At 36.4% G+C, this 18,742-nt stretch overlaps 1 protein-coding gene across 1 annotated transcript; it reads right to left on the bottom strand.

Annotated features, from left to right (window-relative positions):
• Positions 1-12,308: 12,308 nt before the first annotated feature.
• On the bottom strand, positions 12,309-17,252 carry LOC145045423 (uncharacterized). Its single transcript, XM_078993751.1, has 9 exons — positions 17,240-17,252; positions 14,476-15,191; positions 14,180-14,326; positions 13,942-14,040; positions 13,727-13,843; positions 13,450-13,581; positions 13,226-13,363; positions 12,893-13,072; positions 12,309-12,797 (listed from the first exon to the last, which is right to left on the bottom strand). The coding sequence occupies exons 1-9, from the start codon at positions 17,250-17,252 to the stop codon at positions 12,441-12,443; spliced, it is 1,899 nt and encodes a 632-aa protein (XP_078849877.1). The 3' UTR covers positions 12,309-12,440.
• Positions 17,253-18,742: the final 1,490 nt, after the last annotated feature.

Raw genomic sequence — 18,742 nt, 5'->3', positions numbered from 1 at the left:
AGGCCATGATGCAGTGGGAGGTCCCGAAGTCTCCATCCGAGATTCGGAGCTTCCTAGGTTTGGCAGGGTATTACAGAAGATTCATTCAGGATTTCTCCAAGATAGCAGTACCGCTCACCCGATTGACCAAGAAGTTGGTGGTGTTTCGTTGGGGGCCTGAGCAGCAAGCGGCGTTTGAAACTCTTAGGCAGAGATTGTACGAGGCTCTGATCCTTACCCTGCCAGAGGGAATAGAGGATTTTGTGGTCTACTGTGATGCCTCAATCACATGTATGGGAGCAGTATTGATGCAGTGAGGGCATGTGATAGCTTACGCCTCGAGACAGTTGAAGCCTCACGAGGCTAACTATCCTACCCACGATTTAGAGATGGGGGAGGTGGTGTTTGCCCTCAAGATTTGGAGACATTACCTTTATGGCGTCCGTTGTACCATATACACGGATCACAAGAGTTTGAGGTACCTTATGGATCAGCCGAGTCTAAACATAAGACAGAGGAGGTGGTTGGATGTGTTGAAGGATTATGATTGTGAAATCCTTTACCATCCAGGGAAGGCCAACGTAGTGGTCGACGCCCTAAGACGCAAGGTGATAGCAGCCCCTATCAGAGACTTATGTATGAGGATGACAGTGATTACTCCGTTGTTGGAACGGATCAGGGAGGCTCAGGTTGAGGGCCTCAAGGAGGAGAGGCAGAAGTGTGAGAGGATAGTGGGTTGAGTAGCTTCGTTTGATTATGATAGTCGGGGGTTGTTGACCCTTCATGGGAGAGTGTAGGTACCGTACGGGGGCGGAGTACGGCAGGTGTTGATGGACGAGGCTCACAAGTCTCGATTTTCTATCCACCCAGGGGCGACGAAGATGTATAGAGATCTTCGACCCGATTACTGGTGGCCCTGCATGAAGCGGGATGTCGCCTGGTATGTAGAGAGGTGCCTGACCTGCAGGAAGGTCAAGGCAGAACACCAGAGGCCTCACGGAAAGATGCAGCCATTAGACATTCCCGTATGGAAATGGGAGGACATCACCATGGATTTTATCACCAAGCTTCCCAGGACCGCACGTGGGGTAGATTCGATTTGGGTAGTAGTGGATCGGTTGACGAAGAGTGCTCAATTCATACCGATCCAGGAGAGCATATCGGCGGAAAAGTTAGCCGACATTTATGTGCGGGAAGTAGTGGCACGTCATGGAGTGCCGGTATCGGTGCTGTCAGACCGACACATCCGTTTTACATCCAGATTTTGGAAGCGGTTTCACGACGAGATGGGTACTCGTCTCCATTTCAGCACCGCTTTCCACCCTCAGATGGACGGGCAGAGCGAGAGGACGATTCAGACTCTCGAGGACATGCTCCGGGCATGTGTCCTAGACTTCGGTGGCAGTTGGGATACGTATCTTCTGTTAGCAGAATTTTCGTATAATAACAGTTATCATTCGAGCATTGATCGACCTCCCTTTGAGATGCTTTATGGGAGGAAGTGCAGGACCCCGATTTGTTGGGGCGAGGTCGGTCAGTGAGTCATTGGGAGCACGGAGGTGGTGCTCAAGACGACCGAGTTGATTCAGCAGGTTCGTAGTAGACTGCAGATTGCGCAGCATCGGCAGAAGTGCTACGCCGACAGTAGGCGTTCAGACTTGGAGTTCCGGGTAGGCGATATGGTCCTTCTGAAGGTCTCACCTTGGAAGGGTGTCATCAAGTTTCGGAAGAGGGGCAAGCTGGGCCCCATGTTCATTGGTCCTTTCAGGGTTTTGGCCCGAGTGGGTCGGGTTGCTTATCGGTTGGATTTTCCGACAGAGCTTAGCCAGATCCACAACACTTTCCATGTGTCTCAGTTGAGGAAGTGTTTGGTGGATGAGTCAGCAGTTGTTCCCTTACAAGATATTCAGGTTGATAGCAGCCTGAATTATATTAGGAAGCCGGTCACGATTCTGGACCGAAAGACAAAGACCTTGAGGAACAAGGTAATTCAGCTAGTGAAGGTGCAGTGGCAGCACCGGAAGGGGTCTGAGTGGACATGGGAGGTTAAGGATGAGATGAGACAGTACTACCCGGAGTTATTTGCAAATTCAGCCATAGCAGACTTCGAGGATGAAGTCTGAGTCAAGTGGGGGAGAATTGTAACGATCCGTCTCTGGTATGTTGTTTCCATGTTATTTATTTAGAAGTTTTCAAGATGGACTCGGCGAGTCTATAGCCCGACTCATCGAGTAGAGACGGGGATTTCGAGCACGTGTAAGTCGGCGACTCGACGAGTCCATATTCGGGACTCGGCGAGTCCGCCTGCCAGGAAGAAACCCTAAATCCCCGAGTTTGCTCACTATTAAAGCAATGTTATGTGCCCCAACTCGCCTCCTTCACCCTCAGAGAGAGCTTGTGAGAAACCCTAAACCATTCCTTATATGATTAAAGTGTTTTGTGTGGATTTTTGAAGGATTGAAGAAGAAGAAGAAGAAAGGATCAAAAAGAGGAAGTGTAGAGCAAAGATCCAAGGCCAAAGTTAGAGTTCATTAAGGTATATCTCGAAATTATTCTGTTTTGTGCTTAAAACCTCGATTAGAACACCTCTAAGGCTAGTTTAATGTATTTTCCAAGCTTTTTACTTGTATGGATGCCTTGTTGGATCGAGATATCCCTAGATCTATTCATTTAGGAGCTTTAGAGCCCTGATCTATTTCCTTTTTCGAGTTGCCTTGCATGAGAACCCTACATCTAGCCTTTATTATGCCTTTTGAGCCTTTTAATCTTCATGGATGCTTATGGGCACGTAAAGATAGAATCTTTACGTGTTAATCGTGCATAAGAAGCCCAGATCTACAAGTTATATGCGCTGGATTCAAGCAGAATCGAGTTTTTAGTAACTGCATGCATGCGACTCGGCGAGTCGTTCTTCGGACTCGGCGAGTCGAGCCGCGAGTCCCCGATTCTTCCCCTTTTGAGTGATTCCGAGTGGGGACCAGTGAGTAGTAGAATGGACTCAGTGAGCCGGAGGTCAGACTCAGTAATGGAGGGACTCGACGAGTTGTTCATACAACTCGGCGAGTCTAAGGCAATCTTCATAGATTCAAGAACAACTCGTCGAGTTGTTCATACAACTCGGCGAGTCGGATGCAAATAGCATAAGTTCTAGAATCGAAAGGGAACTCGTCGAGTTGATGCCATACTCGACGAGTAGCAGCGAATAGGGTTGAGAAGTGAGAGTAGGGACTCGGCGAGTTGGCGGCCCAACTCGGCGAGTCAGGTCAACTGTAAGTTGACTTTGACCGGGAGAGTTGACTTTAGCCAGGGGTAAAAGAGTCATTTTACCCCAATGCACTTATTAGTATTTGATTGAGTGTGTTTGTGGAATTGTAGCCGAAGAGATACCGGAGCAGCAGCAGATAGCTTCCAGAGCCATACACTCAGCAGCCAGTTCACGAGTTGAGTTTCCTTCCAGTAGGAACGGGTCTAGGGCCACAATGCCGGCCCGTTTAGCTAGCAGTAGTTTCCGGACCTCGGTCCGATGCAGTAGTTAGTATGTTTGATGCCTTCGTGGATCAGACAGGTTTGTGTGTTATGTGTTGCTGTGTTAGTTGATATGTTTATGCTATGCTATGTTCAGTAGTCCCGGACTTCTGTCTAATGCAGTCTGTTCCGGACTTCGGTCTGATGCAGGAGGCAAGGCCTTAGTAGTTCCGGACTTCGGTCTGATGCAGAGGGCAAGGCCCTGGTTAGTTCCGGATTTCGGTCCGATGCAGTTTCCGGACTTCAGTCTGATACAGTGGGCAAGGCCTAGTAGTTGTTTATGTTTATATGGTATGTGGTAATTTGGGGGAGCTCACTATGCTTCGTGCTTACAGATTCAGTTTTGGTTTCAGGTACTTCCGCAAGCAAAGGGAAGAGCTCGGGTTGATGGCATCGCACACACCACAACTTCAGTTTTTGTCCTGGGAGATTGTTTTGATACTTAGTTTGATTTGATACAATTATATCACGACATTTTATTATGGTTGAGATATTTGACGTATGGATTTATGATATGATGTTCAGCATATGATTTTATTACCAAAAAAAAAAATAGTAGTTGTATTTTGGGATGTTTCATAAAACCATGAGTTGAAATCCCTGGAATCCTCCAGTTGTAGTGTATGATAGTTCTATTAGTTAAAATAAAACTATCTAAAGAAATGAAATCCCGTAAACAAAATGTTAGTTTATACTGTTGTGGGTTTGATATAACCATGCTTGATATGACTTAGTGACTTCTACGACGTTCTTCAGGCGTCGGGTGTTATGACATTTGTCACCCCAGTCATGCCTGTCTAACTGTAGCTAGCAGTTCAGGTGTGGGATTATCAGTCCCGAATAGATCTATTCACAAATCTCACGCTCTCCCTCCAGGAGACTCTGGTTATACTGTAGTAGGATTTAGTCCTGCACCCCCGGAGAGTACAATTGAAGTAGTGCCTCACAACTCTATATTAACTAATTTACGTATAGTGTAGTGTTCTTTTGTACTTGAAACTGTATGTCTGTCTTGTAGAGTAAATATAATTATACTTAAATAATTATTTAATATCGTACTCTTGTATTCGGAAAGAAGTATTGTATAACATAAACTATAACTATAATAGCTTATATGTTCGTTACTGTATATGGCTCTTCAATTAGTAAAACTATGTATTGAATCTCAAACTATACCTATTATAGTTTTGTATGTATGTTCTCGTTGTATGTATTGAATACTGTGAAAGTTCAATGATGTTCCCAAAGTATATCAACATAATTTGATTGTATAACATGTATTGTATTGAAAACCTTGCAACTATCATTGTATATTGAAAACTACCATCATGCTCAGCATGTTACATAATGGATAAAAATATCTAAATATTTTTATAAAATGTAGGGATTTCTCGGTTTGTATCAATTGCAAAAGTTTTTAAATCTGTTTGAAATCATTTGTATAAAAACACAAAATCCTTGTATTTTACTTGTATTCTCTGTGACAACCCCAAATATATTTCCGTTACAAACCCTAATTTTCACTAACGGAATGCGTCAACATACGTTATTTTATGTAATATTTGGAATCGTCAGTATCCGAATATCTAATCATATGCATGTCTTAATATCATCATAAGCAATATAACTCGTACGTGTTAACCCAGTTTAACCTAATAGAGTTGTATTACTTTTTCAACCACTTCACCCGGGTAAAAAGTTTTAACCCAGTTAACTTTAAGCATCGGGTAGCCGTGTATCGGGTACAATACCCGAGACATATAAAAATGATTGAACACTACAATAGAACTCTTTTACCACGCTTACACCTCTCTCTCACTACTTTCTCTCTCTAGACTCGAAACCGGCCCCGAATCCGCTAATTTCCGACTTCCAAACATAAGTACTCATCCTCTATCTTAATCTAGTCATGCTTCATTGAATTTAAGGGGCCAAAATCATAGAAATCAAGGACCATAAGGGAGTTTATGGCCTAAGAAGCTCCTTAGACCGTAAACCCCCAAAATCATGCCAAAGACCTTGTTTTTCCTTCCTTTAAGCTTATGGACTAATTGAGGTATAAACCTAGGGGACTTTGGACACTAAAACACAAAGAATTGGAGCTTAAAAAGGAGTTTACGGCCCAAGCTTGTGCTTAGGCCGTAAACACCTCAAACACCCCAAAAACCCTTGTTTAAAGTCCCAAAAACTCATCTAGGGTATTTGGCAATTTAGACTTGACAACAAGGAAGGCTCAAATGCATCAAACAACATCATTTCATGGCAAAAAGAGGAGTTTATGGCCAAGGCTAAGCTTGGGCCGTAAACACCCAAAAATTGGTGTCAAACAAGTCCCTAAACTACTCTAGAGCTTGTAAGGAATTTAGCTAAGGCCCTTGGGAGTGTGTTGTACCATTTAACTTCACATTTGGATACAAAATGAAGAGTTTACGGCCAAGGATGTTCTTGGGCCGTAAACTCCCCAAAAATGCATGCCAAATTGTCCCAAAACTCACTATAGGGCCTTCTAGGATTTATCTAAGGTGTATGAGACCATGTTGTACCATTAAAACATACATCTTGAAGGGTTTATTTGAGTTTACGGCCCAAGAACAAGTCTTGGCCGTAAACTCCCCAAAAATGTCACAAATTATGATGTTTAATCCCTTCCTATTAGTCCAAGACACATACCATTAAATTAAGGAAGTGAAATAAGGCCCTAATCATACATTTTGGAGTGTCACAAGAGTGTATGGCCAAGCCTAGGGGGCTTACGGCCGTAAACTCCCAAAGGATGGCCTTTAGGTCATAAACTCCAAGGGAGTGAGCTCATGGACCCTCCCTTAAATCATTCATGACCTTGTACCACTCCCGGGAACCCTTTCTAGGCCTTAAAACCCCGAAAACGATGCTAGAATGTCCAAATACTATAATGAAAAGCATAAGATGATTAACTTCTTGTAAAATACATATTTCATATGTTATTAGGGTCCTAAGAGGTGCTCAAGTGGTTATTTGGTACCAAACGCTCAATCGACACTTTTACCCGACTTACCCGATTCACCCGATTTCCGCGATTTCAGGTGAGTTCATACCCCTTAAATGAACCTTTCAAATGTTTTATATGTTTTAGGGGGGGATACAAGTTGAATATACATGTTTATGAAAAGTTATACAAGACTATTTTTCAGATTACAGAATTAATCACATGTGATTCACAACCTGTAATTCAAATCACATGTGATTTATCACTATGCTTTATAAATAAATCAATTGTTTTCAAAACTATCTTGGATAAACAAACAAGTTTTAAATGTTTCGTTCGTACAACACTTTGGTTTAATAAAACTCCTGATAAGAATGTAACCATACTAATATATTTATACAAGTAAGACTTGAAGGACTTAGGACCGATAGCTCGCCTTATTTCCTGTTTCTTGTTTGATTGTGGGCTTAGGGTAGTAGTTATATGTCCGACTGTCATTGATTCCTTAGTTGTATATCTCGTATATTAGTACGGATTACAAGTACTTCTTATCTCATTAGATGCCTAAATCACTAACCTGATTAGAACCACACACACTAATTTAACTATAATAGGTATAGTTAAGGACTCTATCCCTTGTTTCAACTACTATTCTACACTACTATAATTCTCTCTATTATGAAGCAATACACTAATAAGAGAATACCATACAAGTTATACAAAAGACTACTACACTATAATACAAGAGAATGTACTGATCATGAAATAATTCATTAATCCACTACGGGATACTCTATACGCTACACACTACGCCCGAAGTTTTCCGTTAGGAAGACGACACTATATGTATAGATCTATACGGGGCAGACGCTATTACATCCCGACTGATAACTTCAGTCCGAGCCGCTCAGGCCCAGGGATGCCTTTACTCGACCACACTATGCATGACTGGGAAGGTCATGAGGGTCCGCTATTACTCACACTATTGGTAACATACAAGAAAGACACTATAACCGCACTAAAACACTAAAAGAAAGATGAAGTAATATCCCGAAGCAAATAAGTATCTAATACTAAATGATGTTGCACCACTATTATGTACTCCAAGAATAACTCACTATATTGCCTTACTTAATGGTGAGTTACTATTACACTTCTATGATAAATGGCTTTCAAAAATAGAAACAACATATTTCTTAAAGATTTTCATTTACTATACAGTTCTGGGAAATACAGGATTTTCTAGGTTTTACCACTACTTATGATTACAAACTTCAGTTTTCATACTAATGATTCTAATGCTTTTTATACAAGTACTCACACTAAACTCTTATGAACTCACCAGCTTTATGCTGATATTCTTTTCAAAATAACTTGTATCTTCAGGTCAAAGATAGACAGGTACAGCTGCAGCATTTTTGGAGAGGATGGAGTATGCAAGACCCATCTCTTATTTTTGTTTACTTTTGGTGTTTGTCAAACATTACAAAACACACTTGTAAATACACTTACTATGTATATGAAATGGTTGTATGTTTCTTGCTTTTACTATTATACAATTGTGATGATACTGTACACTACGTCATCCACCCCGAAACGCATTCCGCCGTTATCGGTTTTGGGGTGTGACATTCTCCCCCTGAAAAACATTAAAAAAACAGTGAAAATGTAGGGGTATGAACTCACAGTTGGTTTTGTATATGTGTCGGATAGCGAGATTGGAAAGATGACCTTTGAGTTGTTGTATGCGGAATTAACGGGATCCTAATGATAATTAAACATATATTTGTATTTAAATTAGTGAAACCATTAATTAAAGTGTTAAAAAACACTTGCTTTTGGTTTAGGAATGTTACCGAGACTCGGTTGAAGTGGAAAAAGAGGGTTTATAGCCAAGGTTCGCGGTCCAAAGCTGTTTGCGGCCGTGAACCGGGTTTGCGACTGCAAACGGTTTGCGGTTGTAAACTAGGTTTGCGGCTGTGAACGGTTTACGGTTGTGAACGGGTTTGCAGCCCTTGAAGATTTGAAGGTTGTTCTTGGTGTTCTTGGTGAAAAACTTGAAGATTTGAAGGTTTGATATTGATGATATGAATGTTCTTGGGAGGTTCTTGGGAGCAATTTAAGAGAGTTTTTGAGTGAAAAAGATGAGAAATGAAGAATCTCTGAGATAAACCTTTATACCGGTTGGGTTTACCGCCGGGAATGAGTTCACGGCTGTAAACGGCCCAGGGTATACCACCCAGGAGTTTACGACCTTAAACGCATGGTTGGATGCAACTATGCTGATTTTTGAAGGAAAACTTGATTTTTCGCACGATTTTGGTCCTGAGACTTATATAAATTTTATTTATATAATTTAAATGATTTTATAAGCCTTATGAACTTAACGGAAAATGCAAAATTCGGAAATTTAGTTAACGGAAACTTGACTTTTGTTGACTGAAAAGGTTCGGATTGTCACATTGAGAAGTGTGCAAAGTAACTAGAAGAGGACTAGCTAATCTACATTGGAGAACTAGGCGAGTACGTGTTGGTATTTTTCCCACTTTAGGGTACATGGCAAAATTATTTTATGACAATGAGATGCAATGCTTTGATATATGAAATGTTTTGAAAAGAAAGTGTTAAATGTTTTTGAAAATAATGTTTTGAAAGAGTGCCTTGAAAGTAAGAATGTTTTGAAAGAGTGCCTTGAAGGTAAGAATGTTTTGAAAGTAAAGAACATTTGGAAGAACAAATGTTTTGATAATGTGTTTGAAATGAGTGTTTTGACACTGACATATGAAATATGCAAGCATCGAAAGTAATGACAAGAAATGTAAAGTAATGAAAAAGAATGGAAAGTGATGAAAAGAATTGTAAAGTAATTAAATGAAAACTGTCCGGGCCATGATACCTTGTAAGAGGCGCTAGAGGAATCTATCGGGGTGGCGTCTCCCCTTCACGAGATAGATATCCTAATGGAAATGATACATTGGTGAATTGATTTTTTTTCTGGCTTGGTCTAGACTTAGGAGTGGTTCCTTTATTGGACGTAGACCCTAAGTATAAAAATGGCAACGGTTTAAAACCATAATTAGCCCTTAATGAGAATATAAAATAGAATGCGGAAAGATGTCTTTTGAAATGAAATGATAAGATATAAAATGAAATTATATTTATGATGTGTACGAAACGAGTTTTCCTTGAAAATGCTTGAAACTGATTTATGGTCTAAAACTATGTTTTGCAAAGATGGAACGTTTTTTATGAAAATGTGATAAATGTTTTGGGTCATAAACACACGTAGCTAATGAGACATTATTGTCTTACGTATCTCTTTTTAATGTCATGTATCTCAAGTTACAGTTAAGGAGAGAGGATGATAGATGGAAGTTAGAAGTCAAGTGATAGAGAATGGAGTGGAACTTGTTAAGTTCATTGTTAATTGTATTAATGTAATTATTATTTACTTGATATGATTATATTGATGTTTAATGGTAACACCCAATGTTTTACATTTGTGAATGTTTTTTGGGACCGGTTTTTGTTAAATGTGGGTTAACACCTTGAAAAAGTTTGAAATTTTTTAGGTGTTACAATTGTTGTACCAGGAAATAACGTTGTGGATAGTTTTGGTTTTGTTGGTAGTTGTGGTATTATCGATAGTTTGGGTTTTGAAATCCTGGAGAAGAAAATGGAATATCTTAACTGGAATCGTCTTGTGTGGATTTGCGTCTTTGGCTAGAACCGGCTTGTTTAGCCTTGCCTTGGGAATCTATTAAAGGTGTTTGTTCTCAAGTTTTAAAATTAAGGGGATGAAAGGGGAAGGAAAAGAAAGGACAGAAAGGGAAGGGGGAAACATTTAATTAACTGTGTTCTCGAGTTGGAACGAAAGGGAAAGAAAACTATGTTCTCAAGTTGGAAGGAAAGGAAATGAAAATATCATTTATACCTTTTTTCCGTTTATTAATTAATATATAGAAAAATAAATTACCATATAAAATTATTAACAACTTTTCTTGTAAATATAATTTTTTTATGAAATCTAATATCAATATATTAAATTTTAAATATTAAAATGACTTTATAAGCAAAACAATGTTCCAAACAAATTACCAATAATGCAAAGCATTAAATAGACATTAATTTCATTGTTTGGATACAACAAATATTCACTCCACATTTCATTTGCTATTATCGATCTTATTTGTTCCCCTCCATCATTCACATCCCTTCAAGTCTTGTGTCGTTCTCATATAGCATTTAACACCTCATGTTCACTTCTTCTTCAAGTTCGATATCATGATCATCCTCTAGCAATAATTTGTGAAGAATACAACAAGCCAAAAATATTTAGGATTGAGTTTCACATGAGTAAAACGGATCGGTTGTGCTTCTAATTATAGGAAATAGTCTCTTCAAGACACCAAACGCTCGTTCAATAGTGTTCCGCAATGATGTGTGCCGAAGGTTAAACAATTTACGGGAATTCTGAGGTGCACAAATCGAATACTCCTTCAAGTGATATCTAACACCTCTATAAGGAGGTGTGAATGTATGTCTAAGGGGCCTACCTCCATTAACTAAATAAAACTTACCTATAAACAAGAAAAGTTAGTGTCATACCAAATTAATTTTAATAAAACCAATTTTTGTAAACAAATTACCCTCTAGAATGATTAAATTATCTTCTCTATTTAGTGCATCTTTCAGTACTCTTGAATCGGATGTTGTGCCTTCGTAATTGAGAAGTGGCATAACCTATTTGCTGAACATCATAAATAAAAAGTCAATGATAAAAATATCGTTTTTTTTGTTTCGCTCTCAATCCTCCCAACTTTGGGCGGAAACAAATGACACCTAAATTTTCATATCCTTTCCCTCCTTATCACTCTCTTTCCTTCCCTCTCCCAAAAAAAATATCATTCCTTCTCAATCCTTTCATTTCCTCCCTTTTCTTCCTTCAAAAAAAAAACTTGAAAATATTGTGTAAAGGAATTGAGTGGAGTGGAAAATTATTCAGAGAAAATTATACTTGAAGTGGAATACAAAATTACATTCATGCACTGAAAATAAATGAAATGTGTACAAAATTATATAACCAAAAAAATAAATACAAAATTACATTCATGAACATTGAATTGAGTCGCATGCATTGAATTGAAAACACAACAAAAATTAAGGATTGACTGGCTGCAGAGATTCTTTTTTCAAGCCCGCTAGACCCGTTGCCGCACGGAATCACAAGTCGGTGGTACTGCTTGTACCGCCCTAACACGACATTAAAACAGCTGCAAGACTCTATACTCCCTGAGGAACAAGCTCAAGTATGACTACCTATAATGGTTCACATTTCATCCATTGTTTTCCAATTTTTGTCAATGCTCTCCTTTGTTTTTTTATATATAATTCTTACATTCTTTTATAGTAACTTAATTCCATTCAGAAAAGAAATAAGAAAACGCAGGCTTCTTAAGAAACACAAGAACTATGTTGCTCGTGCAAGGGCTTTTCAAAAGAAAAATAGATTTTTGGCTTCTTACAGGCTTCTTAAGAAACACAAGATTGTGAGCCATTTATATTGATTTTTTTTATGTACATGTTTTCCGATTTAAATCGCAGGGTTTATTAATATGTTCTCTTAATAAAATGAGAAATTATACACCGATCAACCCACCTTTATCATCAAATGCTTCTTGTCAAACTTTATCCACACTATAATTTTCTTTTATATATTACATAGTACCATAAACAACGTCATTTAAAACCCTACTATTGTATATAATTGTGAAACTACGAATTTTCTTTTATATATAAATAATTGTCAAACTAAAACCACCATCAACACCAAAGAAAATAAGAAGAAATATCTCCCATTTTAAAATTTTCTAATATTGTATACAACAGTCCACAATACCCTAATGAATAAAATCTATTGATATAAACACGAGGAAAAGCCAAAACCCCTACAATTAAATATTTACAATCTTCAAAAAAGATGTGGAAATGATAAAAACGGAACACCGACTCCACCACAAATATGCAAACTCCCGGACACTTGTCGGGTTTTAAACAAAACCTTGTCAAACAACAACCTCTCGTTGACCTCAAGTTGACCATATTCATACGTGTCTACATTCCAATTAGTTCTAGAACTTTTTGAATTTAAATCCGTATCTTTCTCAAAACTTTTGATGTAATTTTTTATATCATGTTTCATCTCAATGCTCTCCGTTGACTTTTGACCAAACGAGAAACGAAATTTCCCATCCCATTCTCGAGTATCCGTGGTTTCAACTACTTCACTATCCGCCATTGAACCGGATCCTGGGTCCCTCTGAATCATCTGAGGAACACAATTTAGTATTTTCTTTGATTTATAAAAACGATTAAAAAAAAGGAAAAATATTTAAATTTCACATGTAAAAGTTCATGTGGTACCTTTGGGTCAATGGTGTTTTGGGGAAGCGATGTTGTGGGACCCATTGTTGAGTTGACAGATGGATCTTCTGCTGCTGAGAAATCTGAACTATCAAATGTTGATATTGAAACACACTCGTCAAAATATGACATCGCTTCATCGCTCAAACGTTTTGACATCTTTTTTCTTTCATTGCTACTCTGTAATAAAAATATTAAAATACAACGCTAACATCAAAACCATATGATATACTTTCAACTTTTTTCCTTATTGAGAGATTTTACTTCGAAGATTATAGCAATGAAAATTGCTTTTATTCCACTTTTGTGTCTAAAATGATGAAAAATACATACTTTTCTTCCTAAACGTGATCTATGAGAAACAGACGCCTTGGGTTCCGGAAGTGTCTCTTTGAGAATTCTGTTTAATTCTTGCTTGCGATGTTCCTCAATGGCTAAATCTGATCGAAGTTTTCTAGCACGTTCTTGTGACTACATATTTAAACAAAATTCAAAATTACTTTCAATCAACAAAAAAACTGATTTCATAGCCCAAAAGTGGAATATAAAAATATCACCTCTTCAAGTTCTTTGGCATATTCCCTTCTTATGTCCAACACTAAGTCAACAGCCCCAGTTTTGACCAACTTGGGAGATATATCCATAACATCTGTACTCACAAGTGCACCCGTTGTGTTCCTCCTGATGGCCTGAAGTCAAGAAAAGTCAAAATTTGGGAGGGCGTTTACATCTTTTGCATATTGAATATAACTTTATTGCATAAACTGTAAAAGGCGACGTTTATGTGGTATTAAAACCTTAATTATTGTTAATAATAGGCGTTTAAGAACTCACATGTTGAAGGTCATCTTGTATATCAGCAATAGCCCTTCTGACTTCAGATCTCACAGTTTCATATATTTCACTTGAGGTTGAGGTGGTGTCTTTTCTTGAGTTATCCCCTTCAAATGACTGCAGCCGAAAAAGATGAACCAAAGAACTACTTTTCAAACTCTCAATTTGTGGAAAAGACGTAAATGCCCTTCTGAGTATTGAACAAAATATCTGACCTTCATCTGTTCATAGACAGCTTTGATTGTTTTCTCTTCGGCTTCAGATAAAGAGCTGGTGGAGATTCCATCTTCCCAGTTTGGGATTTGTGAATCAAACTATGAAATATATGAAAGTAGGATGAACAAACAGATATATGAGAGTGCATTGCTATTTCTTACATTTTTAACCCTTTTATTTAAATGTATTTTTAGGAATCATTTATCCGATGGGGAGGAAAAAGGAACGTGGCTTAACTGAAGAGTGGCGGGATGGATGGGAACTCCTCTTCTCAAATGCTTTGACACCATTAACAGGAAGCTTTCCATTAATGCTAGATGTCCGAATAGAACTACTTCTGCCTCCATATGTGATTGGTATTCTTGATTCTTGTTCAACTTCACTCTATTTTGAAAGAAAATAAAGCAACCATAAGTTGAAGAAATTATTGATAACTGTTCGTCTTAGTGACACAGTTAAGAACGAGTAAGTAATACCACCTAATGTAAATGATATAAGCAAAAATGGAGTTTAATTGATGAAGTTTTCCAAACCTCAGAAGCACCAAAAGGTAATTTGGCCCTGGAAACTGACCGGCCCCGCCTGCCATTGCCGCTGCCATTATCGTTCGCCCTAGATAAACTCCTCCGGCGACCACCAATCTCCTCCTTTTGACCACCATTTCTCAAATCTGGATTCCTCTTAACTGACCGACCTCTCTCACCCCCCACCGCATTCGAACTCTTTGAAACTCCCGACGATTCTATGTCTATGGCACCGCCACCGGCAACATCAATCGGTGTCGGGGTTTGAGTGTTGTTGTCAGCAGGGGAATCGCCTGTTGCCCAGTAAAGAGGGTTGTCTCTTTTGTTCAAGAATTCGGATATGTCGATTTGTGTGGATCGGGAAACAGCGTTGACGCTTAAAGACCTTCGTAATCTTTGTTTTTGAGGTAGGGGATTAGGGTTAGGAGGTTCGGTTCTGGGGGAATCTACTCCTCTGTAGGCGTTGCTTCTTCTAGAGTTCGATTTGAATGCTGCTGTCGCCATTTTTTCAGTTTTGGATGGAATCCAAATTGGTTGTTTGGAAGAGACAATCGATGACCATGATTCACCAAGTGGTGGGTTGATCGAGGTTCTTGTCTTATTAGCAAAGACGTTTGAAATATTCGACAGATGGGCGGCGTAATCAAAGACGAATTTTGTTTCTTTCCCTCTTACTTTTTCCAAATGTTTGCTTAAATCACGTTTAGGCAACGATAGATAACTAACTATACATTATAACATTAACATTAGTTTAGTTGTCTTACTTATCTATTGTATTGGTTAATATATATATATATATATATATATATATATATATATATATATATATATATATATATATATATATATATATATATATATATATATATATATATATATGAGAATTTCATATATGTCTCTCTTAAACTTCAAAATATCATATTTACCCAATTTAATTTCTCAATATCATATTTATCCTTCATAAACCTTTAAAATATCATATTTATCCAAATCTTTTTTTATAATGTTTTTAATATTTTATAATCATTCTTTATACCTTAGAATTATTATAATAATTAAAAATATTAATCATATTATCCTTACGTTTATGATAATGGAATGTAAACTTCTAAATTGTTGGAATGCCGCCCTCTTGACAAACAAAAAAAATTCATCTTCAACCCTCTATATAGAATATATATTTTGATTGTCTGGTTTTTGTTGTTATTGATTATTATCATGTTGTAGATAGAGCTTATTTTAGATATTACCATTGATATTTTGATGTTTAAAATGTACATATACGATATTTTGATATTTAAGAAGGGTATATTTGATATTTTAATGTTTAAAAAGGAGATATATGATATTTTGAAATTTTATGAAGGGTAAATATGATATTTAGAAATTTTATAAAGGGTAAATTTGATATTTAGAAATTAAGTTGGGTAAATATGATATTTTGATGTTTAGGAAGGGTATATATTCATATATGCCCCTCTTAAACTTCAAAATATCATATTTGCCCAACTTAATTTCTCAATATCATATTTACCCTTCATAAACCTTTAAAATATAATATTTGTCCAAATCTTTTTTTATAATGTTTTTAATATATTATAATCATTCTTTAGACCTTAGAATTATTATAATAATTAAAAATATTAATCATATTATTATAATAATTACAGCAAAATCCTAACTACCAACAATTTTTGACACTTTTACATTTTTTCGGTTAGCCGGTAATTAGGTTTTTTTTGTCAAAATAAAAAACATTGACTTTCTTGTCAAATAGTAAATTAGTACTTCACTATCAAAAAAATAAAGTTTAGAATTTTCTTGTTAATTTGTTAAAAATATTGGGAGTTTAGTAGTGTATATATTCCTTTTTTTTGTTATAAATTTAATGGTATGATAGTCTTTAAGCATAAGAGTGTGAATGTGGAGAAGGGTTAAGAAGGGCAATTTCGTTTTTTCCAGTTTCTTAGTTCTACATTTTTAGCACTGAAAAAAGCCAACACAACCATGATTCTTTTTTCTTTTTTCCTTTATTATCTCTATTTTTTTCAATATCGGTTTGTTGAGATTAAAAAACTAATTAACAAGAAGCAAACATTTAGGATTTCAATAGGATCTAGCTAACTAGAGCAAGTTTCAATAACTTTTATTCTTAAAGACTATCATACCATTAAATTTCTAACAAAAAAAAAGGATATGTAAACTAAATTCCCAATATTTTCAACGATTTAACAAGAAAGTTCTAAACTCTTAATTTTTTTTATAGTAAAGTCGTAATTTACGATTTGACAAGAAAGTCTTAAACTTTATTATTTTGACAAAAAAGTCCTAATTACTGGCTAACCAGAAAAAAATGGTAAAAGTGTCAAAAATTATCGGTACTTAGGATTTTACTGTCAAAAAAATAAAATTTAGGACTTTAATGTCAAATCGATGAAAACATTGGGACTTTAGTGAATACATCCCTAAAAAAAGATTTATTACATGGATTAATTAAAAAAATGTTAAATTTGAAGGTCTAAATAATTCAGAACTATGAATTTCTAAGAAATAAGAAAAATAATGAATTATTAAAATTAAATTTTTTTTATCTTTTAAATTTAAATAAATAATTTAAATTTTTTTAAAGTTAGAAAGTAAGTTCATTAATGAAATTGATATCAATTTGTTTTTATATTTATTGCAATTATTACATTAAAAAATTATATGAAATTTAATAAAACAGAAAAACCCATAAAATAACATGTGGAAAAAAAAATTAATTCAAAATTACCACAAATTGACATTTGTCAAATTGAAGGAGAACATGCCATATGACAAAAAAATAATTTATTTATTACAGAGGATTTAAAACAACTTACAAAATTAATCATTTTTGTTAATTGCTTTGTAGAAAATAGCCAAAAAAACCAAAATTACAAAAACAGTCATCAAAATCGTAGATAGATTAAACCCGTCTGCGATTTTACATTTTCATTTGCAAACGTACAGATCGCTAAAGCACGGGTATGCTTTAGTGACTTGTACGTTCGCAGGGTGGATCTTTTTTTAGTTTTTTCATTTTTTTTTCTTGTATAAATACCTGCAACCTCACACTAAAATCGCAGATGAACTAAGTTCATCTACGATTTCCTCTGCCACCTACCTATGATTTTGCGTAATTTTTTTTTACTACGAAATTGACAGGTTTGACTACGAAACAACCATATTATATATAAAGTTTTGCAAAAAATTATCACTTTAGGTGTTATTTCTTTGGAAAATTTGTTTAAAACCTCTTTAATACAATGAATGAATATTTGGTTTGCGTTGTAACTGATGGGAGGAATTCTCTTTAATATTTTCCAAGTATATCAATTATAGTGATTTTATATCTTTGGTGAAAATGAAAATCGGTTTGTTAGACAGATATAAAGATTAGTTTCCGTTTCCATCATCCTGAATTGAATCATTATATAGTCATAGTTGAAGACATGGATGTTGGAATGTTGATCAACATAATCAAATCGATTGGAGGAAGGGCTGTGAAAGTCTTTGTGGTGGTTGATGAAGGTGATGCGGTTATGGAGGGTGGCAATAATGGAAATGAGTTGGTTGCTAACTTATGCAGCGATAAAGGGAGCAACGATCAAATAGGTACTTTCATGACTCCTTGTGTACCTCAGTTTCATAGTGTTGTTGAAATGTTAATGTGATCTATTCACCTATCCACTATGTGGATCCTGAAAATTACAGGTACGTTGGTGATGATGATGATGGTACATATCTTAATGACGTGGGTGGTTGTTATGTTGATGTTTCCCAACAAACAGTTAAAGTTATGAATAGGGGTCGACTAGATAATAGTAAACATAAAAAAAGTTATGATTCATAAAGATGAAAATGTACATGGTTACGAGGATTTTTTTGATGTTACTGATGTAGCTTTAGATATAACCAACTTAGAAATTGCTTAGAAAGCAATTCTGATGGAGATGAGTTGGGTGATGAACGTAAACCTAAGTTTCCCGATAACCTTTTCACGGTATACCCCCTCTACCAGTATGTCCAATTGATGTTAATGAAGATATCCCATCACGGATGGTAGATATCACTCAAAAGATTGAATGTATCTATGCGCTTGGGAAAAAATGTCGTCAAGAAGGTTTTTAGACGAAGACAAGTAGATCGACCAAATCAAAGTATGAGGTTGTGTGTGTTGGGAAAAATTGTTCTTGATTACTAAGAGCAAAAGGAATTAAAAATTAGGGCGGACTTTTCCAAGTGAATTAATTTG

The sequence above is a fragment of the Lactuca saligna genome, chromosome 5, assembly GCF_052625555.1.
Source record: "Lactuca saligna cultivar CGN05327 chromosome 5, ASM5262555v1, whole genome shotgun sequence".
NCBI classification, from domain to species: domain Eukaryota; kingdom Viridiplantae; phylum Streptophyta; class Magnoliopsida; order Asterales; family Asteraceae; genus Lactuca; species Lactuca saligna.
This window is presented reverse-complemented; position numbering and strand designations above follow the sequence as displayed.

Coding starts and splice junctions, on each gene's coding strand:
- LOC145045423 (XM_078993751.1), bottom strand. Junction 14,041..14,179: donor ATCCATCCCGCCACTCTTCA/GTTAAGCCACGT, acceptor TATATTTCATAG/TTTGATTCACAAATCCCAAA. Junction 13,073..13,225: donor GATCACGTTTAGGAAGAAAA/GTATGTATTTTT, acceptor TTTTTATTACAG/AGTAGCAATGAAAGAAAAAA.